The sequence below is a fragment of the Mastigoproctus giganteus genome, chromosome 2 (genome assembly GCF_048544385.1).
Source record: "Mastigoproctus giganteus isolate SK-2022 chromosome 2, ASM4854438v1, whole genome shotgun sequence".
Classification (NCBI taxonomy): Eukaryota; Metazoa; Arthropoda; class Arachnida; order Uropygi; family Thelyphonidae; genus Mastigoproctus; species Mastigoproctus giganteus.
In genome coordinates, this window is record NC_143576.1 from 126,407,807 (window position 1) to 126,425,951 (window position 18,145).

Here is an 18,145-nt window from a genome sequence, read left to right on the forward strand (position 1 = left end):
TAACGAAGTCATATTCTCCAGTAAAAAAACAACTTTCACATTTTCATTTAAGTCGTTGAGTGCAAAAGGATGTCCAGGTGCATTATCTAAAATCAACAGTGCTTTAAAAGTAAGATTATTTTTCTTTCAATAGGCTTCAACTGTTGGACAGAAATAAGACTTAAACCAGTCTTCAAATAGGGCTTTTATCATCCATGCTTTTTTATTTGAACGCAAAATGACTGGACGAGTTCAATGGCTGTATTCTTTTAAAGCCCTACGATTTTGTGTACAGTACACAAGCATAAGCTTCAATTTAAAATCACCTTCAGTGTTACCTCCTAATAAAAGCATTAGTATCTTTTGAGACTTTATACTCAGATTGTGTTGCTTCATTTGCAGCCAAATAAGTTTTAATTGGGATCCATTTCCAAAATAGGCCTGTTTTGTCTGCATTAAATATATGCCAATCGTTGTATTCACCATCCTGAATGATTTTTTGCAATTCTGCAGGAAATTTGGCTGCAGCATTTTCATCAGCACTAGCAGCTTCCCCTGTTACTTTAACATTATGCAGTCCTGCTCGATTTTTGAAATGTTCAAACCACTCTGAACTAACAACAAACGTTTCAGTCTCCCCTTGATATTTTGTTTCTTTGAGCTTAGTAAAAATGTTAATAGCTTTGCTCTGAATATTGTCCTTAGATAATGGAATTTTTTTTGATTCCAATCTTCTATCCAAATTGATAAAAGACTTTCTATTTCAATCATTACTGGAGTTCTGTTTTTGGTGTTTTGTAAAACAAAAGTTGATAAAACTTTACCTTTCTCTTTATATTTGTCCTTAAGGCTCAAGATAATTCGTACCGTGGACTCACAGTATTGTAGATCTCTTACGATTTTCGCATGGTTTGCACCACTTTCATGTTTTTTCAAGTTTTTTCAGATAAATTAATAACTTTTTCTTTTTTATTGGAATCACATTATCACTCTCTTTTATCCGTAATTAACATGGGTAGAAAGTTAGAATTTTTAAATGTGTCTGCATGTGACTTTAATAGCAGGAGACAAACAAATAACACATCTGCTTCCAATGTTTAATGGAACACGCTGAGGCGGGCAGCGGGCAAACGCTTGTTTATTGACCGTCAGATGCTTAGCATGTGATTTGAATCATTTTCAACTATCACATAAAAAAGATCACGTTAACTGGAAATTTGCATCACTTAAAGTAAAAAGTGGTATATTTTTTTCAAATAGTAGTAACTGAAAAATGCGTTAATTGAACTCGCATTATGAGAGGCCTGGCTGTAAAATTTGCCTGGCAGGCCCTACCACCCTGAATACTCTCTGACACAAACACTCACGAACCCACACCATCTGGCCTTTAGTGATCTTGTATTAAGACACAATGCTATTACACAGAATTGGGGGAGACCCTTGGTTCTGCTTGACAAGAAATAATATAAAACTGTATGCTCTCAGAATAACAATGTTTAGATTATTACAATAATTCATCTGTAATAATATAGCTTTATTGCATATTTAACAAACTTAACTTTCTAATGATAATATTAACCAGTTTTCACCTACTATACATGTAGAATCCTTCTACACCATGCTGTGTAAACATACTAAATGACAGCAAGATCACACTTGAAATATTATACTTATATCAGAGTTGAAACTTAAAAAATATATATACTGTATATATATTACAGAGAGGGAAGTCAATGAAGGGCAACCATTATTATTCAAATGCTTAGCATCCCTCAATACAGAAGGAATGATTTAGAAAATAAGTTTGCAAGGTTTGGCAACACAAGACCTTAGGAGAATCTGACTGAAATGTATGCCCTGGAAGGAATGGTGATGGAGGTATATTTTTACTGTTGGACAAGACAAGACCCAGAGGCACAAATATAAAACCTTAACCAGTAACAAAAAACTAGATCTCAAGAAGTTTATCTTCAAGGCTGAAGATCACCGCCTTCCCCACCTCCAAAAAAAGCCAAGAAAGAATAAGATGAACACTTTCTGGCAATGAAAATAATAAGTGAAGTATTTTTGGTATATGTAGACAAGTCTGCTTCCTTGCATCATTTAGCATTTCAATACTAATACAATAGACATTTTGGTAATACCTAGAATTCCTACATATATAATCTGCAATATTTTGTAATATTCTTGATCAAGCATATAAGCATCACTGGCTAAAATTTTGCACAGATATTAAAAGACAAGTCCTACCGACAAAAACAAAGAGAACTGGCCTTTAAAGATTCCCTCCTTGTAAGTGAATACTTCCTGATATTTTAATTGAGAGTTTTAACTGCTATTTGCTTTGTGATCAAAAATCAATAGGGGAAAGTTATTTTTGTTCCTAGAAGATTATCTGCATAAATTTATTTGATAAAATTTACAGTCACATGATAAAGTTAACATGGTTTATCAACAAGCAACGGTCATTAACATTTTCTTCTATTCATAAAAGAATGAGTGGAAGAAGCACACACATAAAACAAGAAAACTTAGGCATTGGTAATCCATATAAAGGTGGTCACACAATTAATGATGTCTTTGATTAAAGATATTTTGATTTACAATATGCCTCTCATTGCATTTCATGCATTTGATTAACAATGTAAGTAAAATAACATTTTGATGTTATTTTCTGCCAAGAAAAGTATTAGTAAGTTACAGAGTCATCAAGTTTGTCTATTCAAAGCACTAAAATCTGTGCATTCATTTTTGGCTAATCACAACATCAAATGGTGATGGCATGACACTGAAGGAATTTTGGAAGAACATTCAAAGTCCTGAAGGCTACAAGAAACAATATTGTAGCAAAGCAAGAAGTATCACAATTCACTGCCTGAATGCTACTTGGAAATCTCTGTGGCCAGCCATACAGAATGACTGAAGATCAGGATAATACTGATTGAGAAACTGTATCTCTTGGTCAATCTATGAGTCTTGAAATTGGCAAGGAAGAGAGGGAAAAACTGACTCAAAGGGAGCACACCACTGAGCCTGCACTGCACCAGTTAAGAGCCTAAAATCAAACATGGCAATGGGGAAGATGAAAGAAGTAGAATGATCACATAACGAACACAGAGGTAAAGGAAATTAACCACAGAAGCTACTAGGCTTTTCATAACAACAAAGAAATACTCTTCAAGGTACAGGGCCTAAAAGGATGTCAGATGAACTGATGAGATTAGTGGCAGAAAATAAAAATGCTCAGGATGCATATAAATCATTAGGCTACACAGAATCCTATGGTAGATATAAAGTCTATAATCAAGTCAAAGAAGGTTAGGCAAACAAAGGCAGATGACTAGAAATCTTTGGAGGAGAATGCAAAGAAAAACATTACTTATGTAAACACTAGAAAGAAGGAATAAATCAAATTGGTCCACTTGATACTGATGGTTCGACTGTTGATGATTCTGCTCAGGGTGCTGACAAACTGAATGAGTATTTTACATCTGTATTCACACAGAGAAATTCTTTAATGAAGGGAATACCCAAAAGTTTATCAAACTCTAACAGGGAGTAAAGTGGAGGAGAAATTATTCAAATTAAAGGAGGAAGCAAAGGAAGTAAGCAAACCCTTAGCCATAATTATGAGAGCATCCTTGGTCTCTTTGGAGGTCCCCATGAAATGCAGATGTATCCACAATTCACAAAGAGGGATTGAAAAGTGACAAGAGTAATTACAGACCTTTTAGTTTTAACTTTTGTTCCAGGAGTCACTGGTTAAAGAAGCATTGCAGGATCATCTAGACAAGACTGCAGTAATCATTCAGACAGCATGGTTTGTTAAAGGGAAGTCTTGTCTAACTAATTTGATTGGATACTGTAATGTGGTCACAAAGGAACTGGATACAAAAAATAATTTTGATATCATATATTTGGATTTCAGGAAAGCTTTTGATACTGTTGCACATGGAAGACTACTGTACAAATTAGAGCAGTATGGCATTAAGGGCAAGTTGCTACAATGGATAAAAGGATGGTTGAGTGAGAGAAAACAGAGTCGTAATCAATGGACACTGCTCTTCATGGACTAATATTATTAGTAGAGTCTCCAGGGGTCCGTGTTGGGCCCATTGCTATTTTCTGTATTTATCAATGATACTGATAAAGGTATATCAGGTTTAATGTCCAAGTTTGCAGATGATACAAAGGTTGGTAGGGTTGTTAATGACAGTAAGGACGGTATGGTACTGTAACAGGATCTGGAAAAGTTGAGCAAATGGGCTGAGAGCTTACAACTGAAGTTTAACATTGACAAATCCAAAGTAGTGCATATGAGTAGCAATAACCTTAGAGTAATGTAGCAGCTGTGTAGTACTACACTCAGGGTAGTGGAAAAAGAAAAAGACCCTGAGGATAATTGTGCAGCCAGATGTGAAGTTCTCCGAGCAGTGCACACAGGCTGCCAGGACAGCTCATGGGGTTTTGTCAATGATATACAGGTATTTTGTTAATAGGAAGGAGCTGATTATTCCATTGTGTAAGCAATAGTCAGGTCACATCTTGATTACTGCATATGGGTGTTGAGGCCTCATTTTAGGAAGGATACAATACACAGCAACAAAATTGGTGAGGAGAACATAAGGGTGCTGTTACCCAGAAAGGTTTCCGTTCGGCAAATTTATATGCCTGCAGACTAGGCACCTGCGAGGTGATCTGATTAAGTGTTCAAGGCTTTGAAATAATTAAGCAAGCTCAATGTTAATCAGATGCTTCCTCTTGCTCAGACTGTGTAAATGAGAGGGCGCAATTTCAAATTGAGGAAGGATGGTTGCAGAATAGATGTACAGAAGCTTGCCTTTAGCCAGTAGATAATTGATTGGTAAAAATTAATGGTAAAAATTCTGTATCCCTGGAACCAAATGAAGAGTGGCTGCAAGAATCCCTCTACAGAACAAGCAGAGTTTATGAACTCCCAGTAAAATATGTCATGTCTTACTTCAGAAGCTGTTAATGAGCAAGAGAAAGACTGCAATGCAGTTTTTTGCCAGGGAAGGATAGTTTCTTTCCAGGAAAAGGCCAGATAATAATGAGAAACAGAAGACTCCTTACAAAAAGTAGCTTCTTACACCCTCAATTTCTCCATCAACCCCCCCTTAGATCTTTTTATCTTTTTAGTTTTAGGTAAGGATTTGTCAGTTTGTCTTAACTTCATATGTATTTAACAATATTAACATAAATATTTATTTACTAATAAAATGTGTTTGAGCAACATACAGTACTGTATATGAAGTTACTTGGTTTTTTTTTTTAGGAGCATTAGCAACTAAGGCCATATTGCTCGGGGGATATGCGGCAAGGTCATTTCCTGACCTTGCCGCATCCTCCGTATTTGGTGGTTCACGGGCTCGAACCCCGATCTAATCAAGAAGCATGTACTCCGCACTGCTGCTCCTGCCCACCTGGCTACGGAGGCGCCTGTATATGAAGTATGGTTTCGAAATTGTTCAACTTCCGATGGTCTTAGAATGGATTAAGCCTTTGACACATTTTGTATACTCAATAATTTTGAGTTATGAATGTTTTGCCAGAACTAATTACAATCATTAATTGAGGGATTACATGTGCTAAATCATTCATTCATACAATAGGGAATATAATTCATAATAGTAAAAGAAAGTTCATTTTATGATAAATGCATAAGAATCTAGCCAATACCACAAAAGTATGTAGTAGTAGTAGTGGCATGTGATGCAAGAAAGCAAATGTATGAGCTTATGCAGCATCAGCCAAAAAAAAAAAAAAAAAAATCACACCATTCCCTCCAAATGCCTGTCCAGTTCCTCCTTAAATTTATTCAACCTATCAACTTCCACAACGACAGATGGAAGTTTGTTCCAGCAATTAACCACCCGCTGGCTAAAGGCAAATTTCCGCACATCTATTCTACATCTGTCTTTTCTTAATTTGAATTTATGCCCCCTTAGGTTCGTAATCTGAACAAGTGGACGGATCCCATCAGAATTCAGCGTGCTCAACCCATTCAAGGCCTTATATACCTCAATCAGATCACCGCGCAGGTGCCTAGTCTCCAGCCACTGCAATTTGCAGAACTTAAGCCTCTCTTGGTAAGAGAATCCCTCACCAATCTTGTTGCCCTTCTCTGTACACGCTCAAGTAAATCTACATCCTTCGTAAAATGAGGCCTCCAGACCTGTACGCAGTACTCAAGGCATGGCCTGACCATTGCCTTATACAGAGGGATAATCACCTCCTTCTCCCTGCTAGCAAAATTCCTGTATATCATTGACAAAAGCCCATGACCTGCCCTGGCAGCCTGTCTACATTGCTCAGAGAACTTCATTGACTGCACAATTACTCCCAGGTCTTTTTCATTTTCTACCACCTTAAGTGTAGTACCACACAGTTGGTACGTTTCTCTGGGGTTACTTCTACCCATATGCAGTACTTTGCATTTGTCAAGGTTAAACTTCAGTTGCCACTTCTTAGCCCATCTGCCCAAATTATCTAGATCCTGTTGCAGTAGCACACTGCCATTACTGTCATTAACAACCCTGCCAACCTTTGTATCATCTGCAAACTTCAACATTAAGCCTGATATACCTTCATCAATATCATTGATAAATATACAAAACAACAGTGGACCTAACACCGAACCCTGTGGGACTCCACTAATAACATTAGTCCAAGAAGAGCAGCACCCATTGATTACCACCCTCTGTCTTCTCCCACTTAACCATCCTTTTATCCATTGTAGCAACTTACCCTTAATACCATTCTGCTCCAATTTGCACAATAGTCTTCCATGCGCAACAGTGTCAAAAGCTTTCCTGAAATCCAAATATATGATATCAAAATTATTTTTTGCATCCAGTTCCTTTGTAACCACATCATAATATCCTATCAAATTTGTCAGACAAGACTTTCCCTTAACAAACCCATGCTGTGTCTGAATTATTGCTGCAGTCTTGTCTAGATGATCCTGCAATGCATCTTTAACCAGTGACTCCATTATTTTACCCGGAACAGAAGTTAAACTAACTGGTCTGTAATTACTCGTGTCACCCTTCGATCCCCCTTTGTGAATTGGGGAGACATTTGCACATCTCCAGTCCGTGGGAATCTCCCGAGTCCAAGGATGCTCTCATAATTATGGCTAAGGGTTTGCTTAGTTGCTTTGCCGCCTCCTTTAATATAACTGGATAGATCCCATCCACCCCAGGTGCTTTTCTTACATTTAACTTCAACAATTTCTCTTCCACTTTGCTCTCAGTTATTACAAGATCATTAAGCACCCTGCTACAATTTGATAACTTTCTGCCATTTTCAAACCTTAATAACTCATCATGTGTGAATGTAGATGCAAAATACTCATTCAGTTTGTTTGCTATCTGAGCAGGATCATCAACAGTCGAACCATTGATGTCAAGTGGACCAATCAGATTCATCCCCTTCCTTTTAGAGTTTATATAAGTAAAGAAATCTTTGCTGTTTTTCTTAGCATCTTTTGCCAAGGATTTCTCGTAATCTGCCTTCGCCTGCCGAACCTCCTTTGTGACCTGATTACAGATTAACTTATATCTGCCATAGGCTTCTGAGTTGCTTGATAATTTATATGCATCCCATGCATTTTCTTCTCTGTTACGAGTCTCATTAGTTCATTTGACAACCATTCATTTGACATACGTGCCTCCAGATGTATTCCATCTGGAGGCACGTATGCTAGATGTGTGTTAATACTTCCATTTCTTCAAATGCATACAGAACTTTGGAGTTGTATGCTTTTCTATACTTGTGTCTATACAAGACTTCTTGGCACAGTAATTAGTGATTAAACATAAACAAATGAGAGGAAGAGTTCAGAATTAGTTGTCATTTCATTAAAAAAAAAACAAGTTCTAGGTAGCTCTAATGCAAGTTCTAATCCAACTTACTTTCCGATTCTTGGAGCATAATTGAAACAATTTCAATCTTCTTTCAAAATGACAGATCAAATTAAAAATATTTGTCATGATAATATTCCTTGTCCTTGAACTGCCAGAAATGTACTGCACATTTTGATCAGACTCTAAACATTTCAGTTATAAGTTATGTTATTTGGTTTTTAGGAACATTAGCAACTAAGGCCATATTGCTCCGGGGATATGCGGTGGTCATTCCCTGACCTTTCCGCATCCTTCGTATTTGGTGGTGACGGGCTCAAACCCCGGTCTAATCAAGAAGCGTGTGCTACGCAATGCTGCTCCTTCCCACCTGGCTACGGAGGCGCCGCTGAGTTATAAGTAGGTGGTACTTATGATATGAGGAGAATGCCTTCAGATCTGCAAATTTGGTTTGCATCGGCCTGCAAAAATAATAACTATTGGAGTAGGGTAGACACACAGATATGTTGTCTAGTAAATCCAATTTCCATTTCTGACAAAGTATCGGTAGGACTGGATAAAAAAATCATCGTATCTTCTCAAACAGAACAAAAAACATTTCCTGAAAAGCTGCAACCTAAAGATATTCAAAGTACATAGTCAGTTTTTTCCCATCAATACTATCAGAAAAATAGAAGTTTCAAAAACCTTTTGTGTTTGAATTCATTGTATTAAAACTAAACAGAAAATTAAAGGAATTCATGATTTTACATTGTTCAGTTTTCCTGAAAGATCAAAAATTTTCTTTTCATAACTTAAATTTTATTAACCACAAATATAAAATTATATTCAAAATTATAAATATAATTGTATTATATTAAACTGGATTTGTGAAAACAACTATTCATATCTAATGCTTCAGGTGGATTATAATAACTAATAAAACTACACTTTCTCAAAAATGAACAGCAAAAATTTACCTGTACAACTGCTGTCGGCACTCTGACCTTGAGTAACCAAGATCTGGGCATTGAGTTCTTGTAATTCCTGCTGCAATTCATGAAGCTTACTATTGGCTTTTTTCACAATTAAATTAACATTTGACAGGCTCTTTTTGTCAGTTGTTACTCTTCGAAGATTCTCAGCTCCCTCTTTTATTTTCAGTTCTTTTCTTATCTCTTCTTTAAGCTGCCTTTTTTTGTCCTCTAATTTCTGCTGAATGTTTGATTCTGACAAATCATGCTGTATCCCATATTTATATGCCAATTCATGATGTGCTGACTGGCTTCGGCTCATACCGCCCTAAAGAATTACAGTAAAAAAAGAAAATGGATAACATTCTAATTTTTCACTTTTTTAAATTATCATTTATCAATTTAAGTGGTATTTCAAGCAAATTTTAAAATAACAATAGAAATATTGTTCAGTAACTGAAATACTAAAATTTTTGGTAATAAGACAAGACAATGTTTGTAAAAAAAACTTACGTAAGTGTAACTTATAAAATTATGAAACCATATCATTCATAAGCTTATAGACCTCAGGCTGAGAAACAGTGGTTCACAATTTCAGCAATATAAAGTTTGCAGCAGAGTGGCACTGAAGGCAAGTTACTGATAGGAAGAAAGGGACAGCTGAGTGGCAGAAGGCTGAGGGTGCTTATAAATGGACACTGCGCTTAATGGACTAATGTTATAGCGGAGTACCTCAGGGTTCAGTGCTGATCACTTACAGTTTAAGATTTATTAATGATAAAGACAAATCAAGCTGATTGTTTCTAAGAATGCAGATGGTACAAAGGATGGCATGGTAATATGCATTATTCAAGGCATACTACTATAGCAACATGTAAAAAAAAAATTAAGCGGGTAGGCTTAGAAGTAACAACTGAAGTTTAACATTGGAAAATTCAAGGTACTGCATATGGATATCAGTAATACATTCAAGGTGGTGAAGAACAAGAGAGAACCAGAGATAATTTTCCAGTTCAACATGAAGTTTTTTGAGCAGTGCATCCAGGCTGCTAAGAGCACCAGGCCTGGTTTTCCCTTCCAAAATCACACCTGGAACAATTTTTACAATACACAATAATATATTTCTCAAAGTGATCCATTGTTAATTTGTGGCCCTTATCGTCCAAGATCATTTTATATGCAGAGAATGACCTTTCTACTTTTACAGAAGTGACTGGGTTGTATTTAAAAATGTGAGCTTTTGAAGCCTCTATCTGAAATGGAAATTCATTTCCTTTCCCATTTATAAATTTATATATTTTTCTTAAAGCATGAAATCCTGAGTTCTCTTCTAAAATATTATTGTATGTTCTTCATATTTCTTCTCCTGTGCCTCCAAACACGATTGAAATTTGCAATTCGACCTTTTCCATCCCTCCAATTATGCTGCGCAAAGAAAGTCCCCACATTAAGTTTGGTACAACTAGGTAACCAGATAAAATAGATCTGGATCCACAGTAAATGTTTTCTAGCCAGAGAATCATAAAGCATTCACCAATAGTCACTGAATGCATACTATCCAAGGAATCAACAAATTCATTTATAGAATCAAAATTTTTTAGCATAAAACGATGCTGCTTATAACCATATTCCCCATCTTGTGAGAACATGATAAGTGGGAAAGGAAGAATAGGCAAATTGATATTCTTGAAGGTGCTTTTGACATAAATTTTTTATACTAGAAATAAGTTAGTTCCGGCCAACCCTTCCCTATCTCTTCCATCATGCAGTATGATTGATGATTTTTGAGGTTATGATGAATGTCGTGGCGAGATCCAATATTCCTTACATTTCGAGGGTACAGCTCTAAAACGGTGTTCGCAGGCCGGCCGCTAGATAGTACACCGGACCAAACCTATTGGTAACTCTCTAGGAGGCTTCCGGATCAGCTAGTGTATAATCTTGCTCCCTCTACTCTGCCAGATAGTGACTGGAGGGAGTCCGAGTAGTATGTATGTGGGGAGCATTGTCGAGGCCACGTTATGTCAAGGATCTGGGTATATTCTTACCACATGTACGCCATATCCAAAAATTTCATTACTTCATACAGCATGTCCCACCCACTTTTTCTTACTATTGAATACACCATGAATTGTCAAAATAATAGAGCAAGCTTATCTGCGATAAGATCTAAACCTCCCAAGGACTTCCTAATTCATTTCACAAATATACGTGGTCTCAATTCCAATCTCAACGATGTCCATTTCCACTTGCAGTCTTCCAAACCCCATGTACTTTATCTGACTGAATCTCAGTTATCAGTTGATTCAACTACTGCTCATCTTAGATGTCCAAATTATTTGTGTATGATTCCTTTCACCTCAAAGGTGGTACTTGTGATATTCCCGTTCTGATATTCCCTGTCAGAGACTTGGCAATTTGGAATCTCCTCTCTTTGATCTTCTCTGGCTTAAAATCTCTCTACCTCATTGTGTAAAATTCATCTGTTGTCTCTACCGTTCTCCCAACTCCACTAATCACTTGGAGCTCTTTGACTTCCTCTCTTTGCAACTTTACATTCTCCAGTCCAACTTTCCTAACAGTGAGGTAATTTTCCTTGGTGATTTTAACGTTCACAACTCCAGCTGGCTTCCGTTTTCTAGTCACACCGACCCAGCAGGTCGAGATGCTGAGGCTTTTGCAATTACTAATGACCTAGCACAGATTGTTCATTTACCTACTTGAATACCGGACAATCCTAATCATACAGCCAATATGCTTGATCTTTTTCTCACAAACAACCCTTCTAAGTACAAGGTTGAAGTGAGAGGTCCTTTAGGCACTTCAGATCACAACTTGGTGATTGTCTCTTCTCCAATGGAACCTTTATCTCATGGCTATTCTCAACCTCGTATTGTTTGGCATTACAAGAATGCAAAATGGGATGACCTGCGAGACTTCTTTTCTTCTTTTCCTTGGTCTGATTACTGTTTCAAAACTTCTGATATCAACGTTTGCTCAGATCGTGTCAGTGAAATTATTCTTGCAGGAATGGAATCCTTTATCCCACACTCCACTTTAAAATCTCGTCCTTTATCTAAACCTTGGTTTTCCAATAAATGTGCTAAGGCTGTCCAAGAGAAGAATGTTGCATATCGTAATTGGCTTGTTTCTAATTCTTCAGTTTCATTTTCTGCCTACACCAAAGCTCACAACAATTGTAAAGCAATTATTAATCAGTCCAAACTAGAGTTTGAACAGGCTAAGAGTAGGAAACTTGCTTCTTGCCCTAATGGTAGCCGAGCATTCTGTTCTCTTGCCAAAGCTATTGGCCGCAACTTTTGCCCATCTCTGCTCCCACCTCTGTCCAAACCAGATGGTTCTGTTGTCACTTCAGCCAAGGATAAAGCTGACCTGCTAGCATCCCATTTTTCTTTGAGCTCATGTATTAATGATCTTGGTAAAACACCATTCCTAACACACCACCATTCACATTCCACCATTCCTAACACACTCCATTCAATGCCTCCTGTAGTCTTCCGTCAAAAGGATATCAGAAGGATTTTGACGAATCTTGATGCTAAGAAAGCTCCAGGTCCCGATGGTATTTCTCCACTTGTTCTCAAAACCTGTGCTCCTGAACTTACTACTATTCTTTGCCGCCTTTTTTCACTTTCTTATTCCAAAGGTGTTTTTCCTTCTGTTTGGAAATTTGCTCATATCCAGCCAGTTCCTAAAAAGGGTGACAAATCCCTCCCATCCAATTATCGTCCCATTGCAATTACTTCTCCTCTTTCTAAAGTAATGGAGAAATCAATTAACCGCCAACTCTTAAGCTACCTAGAAACCTTCCGTCTGATCAATGATCGCCAGTATGGATTCCGTCAGTGTCGATCCACTGGTGATATTCTGGCTTATGTTAGCCATTTACGGACTAATTCAATGGAAAGGTTCGGTGAAACACAAGTAGTTGCTCTTGACATCTCAAAGGCTTTTGATCGTGTTTGGCATAAAGGTCTTCTAAACAAGCTTCCATCTTATGGTTTGCCAACTGTTTTTAGTAATTGGTTATCCAGTTTTCTCTCTGATCACTCGCTGAGGGTGATGGTAGATGGCTCTCTGTCTTCTAACTTCTCCGCTAATGCCGGTGCCCCCCCCAAGGTTCAGTTCTTTCCCCCACTCTTTTCCTCTTGTATATCAATGACCTCCTTCCATTGACTGGAAATCCTATCCATAGTTTTGCCGATGATAGCACATTGCATTCAACTTTCCATTTTGAGAAACCTTGTCCAGCTCAATCAGCTTCAAGTTCTCGAAAATCTCCTGCCAATTCCTTAAATGCCGATCTTCAGGTAATTCTCCAGTGGGGCAAAGACAACTTAGTTGATTTCAACCCTTCTAAAACTCAATCTTGTCTTATATCTCGCAAAAAGGATTCTTCTGCTCCTATGCTTATATTTAGTGACACTCCGATTTCTAGGCAAAATGATATATCTCTTTTGGGGATTACCCTGACTTCTAATTTCTCTTGGCACAAGCACATTACAAATATTGCTTCCTCTGCATCTAAAAAACTTGGTTTTCTCTTTCGCTCTCGGCATTACTTTTCTTCCAAACAGCTGCTCACTCTGTATAAATCGCAAATCCGCCCTGCCATGGAATATTGTTCCCACATCTGTGGTGGTGCCCCCAAAACCTCTCTCAAGCTTCTTGATTCCATTCAGAAGAGGGCAGTTAGGTTAATTAATGATTCATCTCTAACAGAATCTCTCCACTCGCTTTCTCATAGACGTATTGTTTCTGCTGCATGCCTCTTCTACAGATACTTCCATGGGCACTGTTCTTCTGAATTGGCTTCTATAATTCCCGCTCACTCTTTCAAAACAGTCCGAACACGTGCCGCCACCAGCCAACATCCATTTACTGTCCAACTTCAAACCCACAGAACCAACTTTTCATCTTCCTCATTTATTCATTCAACTGCCATTTTCTGGAACAACCTTCCTTCATAGGTATTTCCTGAAAATTACAATCTACAGAAGTTCAAGTCCAATATCAACAAATATCTTCTTTCGTCTTCTGAACCTCCAACCCAAGCACGGTACTAAGTACTATAGGTTCTAATACCTCTCGTGTTTGGGGTTCTCATAAAAAAAAAAAAAAAAAAAGTTAATTTCGTCAAAATTCTCCCAAATTGCCTCTATCAACTTATGTAAGCCATGGGCTAAGCAAGTACCATGGATCAGATTTGGATAGAAAACTTGTAACACTGAAGATACGAATCAGCATCACTAACAAAAATGCAGACTTTCGCTATGGTCAATTCTGGCCATAATAACTGTAAAGAATAATTACAAAATCTTGCCCTTGTAGAATAATTCACTTTTCAAGCAAGTAAATATGGATGGCGATGGTTCTGCAGCTAATTTTCCATATATAAAATTTGCAGTATAGCGGCAACAAATGTCTATTGTTTTGTCAGTTGACATTTAATGTAGTTTTTCTCTAATGTCTTGACGAATTTCTTGAATAACATCATCATAAATAGTTTTAAGGTAATTCTTTCTCAAGATAGATTCATCTAGGATATTTTGATTTATATAGTTTTTTTTCAAAAATTGCTTGAAGACTTGAATGTTTAACTTATTGAAAAAGATATTGCTGCATACCAGGGCAAGACAAATCTTTTGAAAAATCACTTTTCTTTTCTTATGAAGTACACGGCTTGATTAAAAGTGACTGCTCTCAAAATTTTTCCTTGCTTTTCCTTTTGCTTGGCCGTAATGTGCGGTGCTGTTTTCACATGTTGGTCAACTGGTATTTTTTCTTGTATGGTATGTTCTTTTCGCAAACAACACGGTAAAATCTTTTCCATGATTGACAATCTGCAATTCCATACGAAGTTTTGTAATGGATTTAATTTTTGGCATGTTTAACTAAAAACTGATATAGTCGATAGCAATGGAATGAACAGCAAAATAGCATTAAAACTGTGGGACATTAACATGTTTCTTTTATTTTTCTTTCCTTTCATTTTCTAGCACTATTTTCTCAATTTGCACATTACCCTCTCTTTCTGGGACCCTTTGCCCATGGAATTACCGGTTGTCTTCTATCTCCGCCACCTGCTGGGCAACACTTGTTAGCAGCCCCTTTTATCCATCATTTTCGCATCATCACTGTTCTCCCACAACTCTAGAACAAAGGTTCCCTACTGGTAGATGGAGTAGGGAACAAAGGTTCCCTACTCCATCTACCAGATTTCCACTCTCTGATAGTGTAGTAGTGGTTTTCGCAGCTTTACATTATGATCTAGAATCACTAAGTCTCTTTCGTCTCGTTTTCACTATTTTCATATACTGTCTACCACTTCCCTTGCTTGAAGGTCCTCAGATGGTACCATTTGTCCCAACGGTTATAATTTAACTTCAGGGGGCTCACATCTGGTGAGTATGGGCTTGACACACCTACGGTTCTGAGCTGGATATCATCATTCTTCTCTTTCTTAGTGATTCCCTTCTACTTTTTTTTTTAACTCTCTCAGCTTAATTCAGAAATTTTTTTTGGCTGGTGCAGCAAAGCCTCAGGCTTCCTTACACCACATAGCTAATAATAATAACATGGCCCCATAAGTGTGGGCTTGGCACACCCAGAATCCTGAGCTGGATATCATCCAAGGAAACAACTCTCTCTCTCTCTCTCTCTCTCTCTCTCGGGGTAACTCGGGAATTTTTTTTTGGATGGTGTAGCATAAGCCTCAGGCTTCCTTGCACTATAGGGCTAATAATAATAATAATTTCACTCACTTGGACTCCCTCCGGTCACTAGATGGCAAAGTAGGAGTAGCAAGATTATATACTACCCGTGGCGCCTCCGTAGCCAACGGGCAGAAGCAGCAGTGCATAGCACAAGCTTCTTGATTAGACTGGGGTTCGAGCCCATGACTACCAAATACGGAGGATACAGAAAGGTCAGGGAATTATTAGCCTCCAGAGTTCTGCTCTGGAGACTAATCATGGTTGTCACTTCAAGCTTCTAATAAATAAAGTGGTAGCATTGCACCAGTTGATGAGAGGCATCTACCACCTAGCACTGCCTGGCAATAGTTCTGCTTTCTGTGTGGTGTGGACACCACACCTCAATCCTGATTAGGTCACCTCCAGTATACTGTGTGCAGAGTTTTAAGGTCCTACAAATGGGGATATGCCTAGATTATTAACAGTCCTCCCATTATCATGAATGGTGCAAGCAGAGAATTTTGTTGCCACAGAATGATTAAACTTCACCAAAATTCAGTCCACCTGTTTTATAAAGTCAGTTCTAACAGCCTTTTAGATGGCCAAGTAACCAGCCATAGCTTTTCATGAAGACCAAAATTATGGCTATACTAAACAGATATTATGGTGGGTTTTTTGTTTTTTTTTGTTAGTATACCCTTTCTATTGTGCCAGAGCTGACTCAAAACGTTTTGGAACTCTAAAAACCAACTTTGGTTTGGTACCCAAAATCCCATCCCATTCACATAAGCTGAAAAAAAAAAAAAAAAGTTTTTCCAAATCAAAAATAAAGTATAATTTTGATATCATTTCAGTTCATTTTATTAAAACCTTAAAATAAAAAATGTAATTTATTAATTTCAACTTTGATAAACTGGTAGAATTAATTATTACATACTTGTTAAAATTTTGCCTTAACTTTTCCCAGCCTTAACAACTGAAACTCTTTGGACAATCACTCCATTCAGTTCTAAATCCTTGGCAATAGTACGTTTCAGTTGATAAGGATGCCAATCCATCCAACTGCTCTTGTGTCAATGTGGAACAGAGATAAGTTATGATCAACTTCATAAATTTAAAAAGTTCCATTCTATAATGGCCACTTTTATAGACCCAACAAGAGGCGAGGGCCAGGAAGTATATACAGTACCCTGGCTCACAATTCTTTCAAGGGCCCAACCAAGACCTTAAAATTAGAATTTTAAGTACAGTATTTAACTTCATTTTAAATAATTTGAAAAAATATATGCTACAAACTTAAAATGTTTTTATTTTATTAATTTTTTCATCATACTGATTTATTATATGTTCAAATTGATCTCTGAATTTCAAACTTCTCATTTACATGTGTACACACACACAAACAAGCAGAACCCATATTACACATACAAACATTAAATTGTTTGAGCACATAAACTGAATGATGTTCAGAGAATAACTCTTCAAAACTGTTTTACAGATATTTTTATTCTTTCTATAAATGAATGAAGATGTCCTTCTGATCATTATATGCACAGAGAATTTCTAAATCGATAACACTTATGCAACCCACTGATCCTTTTATAGAGACAGAGCAAAACATCCATAAATTCTTATGAAAGATGTTTAATTATCTCAAAATGGATGTCATTTGGCCCAATGGCACTCACCTTCAAAAGTACAACTTTCAGTTTGCACTGTACAAAAGGCTAGTTGTAAGCCACACAGCCATTTGAATACAGCATCAACTGCTGTTTTTTGGATTTTTTTTTTGTAGAAATGTCAACAATAGCCAGAAATTCTGGGGGGGGAGACACTTAACAAATGTCTCCCATATAATGTTCACAACACAGTTAGGTAGGCCTGCAACTGTCCATATATTATGTTCCAGGATCAATGAAGGGTGTCATTTTCCTGACTTTGTCCCAGATGACTTTGCAGCCTGGGTGGTGGAAGGTGTGAAATGAAACCAAGATTCCTTTTCACTCAAGTGTCTGAGGTAACATACTTTGATGCATGCACATTTAAAGGCAATTGCATTTTCTAAAGTAGAATATCAACAAAATATCCTCCACAACTTGTTTTGTGCCCTTCTTGCTACCATGCATTCCACCACAGTTTGGGGAATGGTGGAAACCATGGAGGTATTTGGAATTGCAATTGCTGCTGCTTGGATAATAATTTCTATGATGTGCTTAACTGTATCATTGATCAGCTCCTGGCTGACTGCAGTGATATTAAATGTTGCATGATGTTTGAGGCACCTCCGTAGCCAGGTGGGAAGGAGCAGCAGTGCGTAGCACACGCTTCTTGATTAGACCGGGGTTCGAGCCCGTCACCACCAAATACGGAGGATGCGGAAAGGTCAAGGAATGACCACCGCATATCACGGAGCAATATGGCCTTAGTTGCTAATGCTCCAAAAAAAAACAACAACAGCATGATGTTTGAAGGTATTCCAGTCAGCCTAATCAAACTTACACTGCAGTATTCTGGATGGCAGGTATGGTCTACCATTGCAAAGGGTGGATATCACAGGGAAATAATCACCATCAAAGATTTTCATCAACTTCCCATGTACAAACAGAGAGGA

The 18,145-nt window shown here is 37.5% G+C and overlaps 1 protein-coding gene across 1 annotated transcript in view; it reads right to left on the reverse strand.

Moving 5' to 3' along the window:
• The window catches only part of Pkn (serine/threonine-protein kinase N), a 718,384-nt gene that overhangs the window by 689,846 nt on the left and 10,393 nt on the right, over positions 1-18,145 (reverse strand). The window contains exon 2 of the mRNA XM_090368665.1: positions 8,825-9,146. Coding sequence (XP_090224791.1) covers positions 8,825-9,140 — 316 coding nt within the window. The 5' untranslated portion in view covers positions 9,141-9,146. The remainder of the gene's footprint in view (positions 1-8,824; positions 9,147-18,145) is intronic.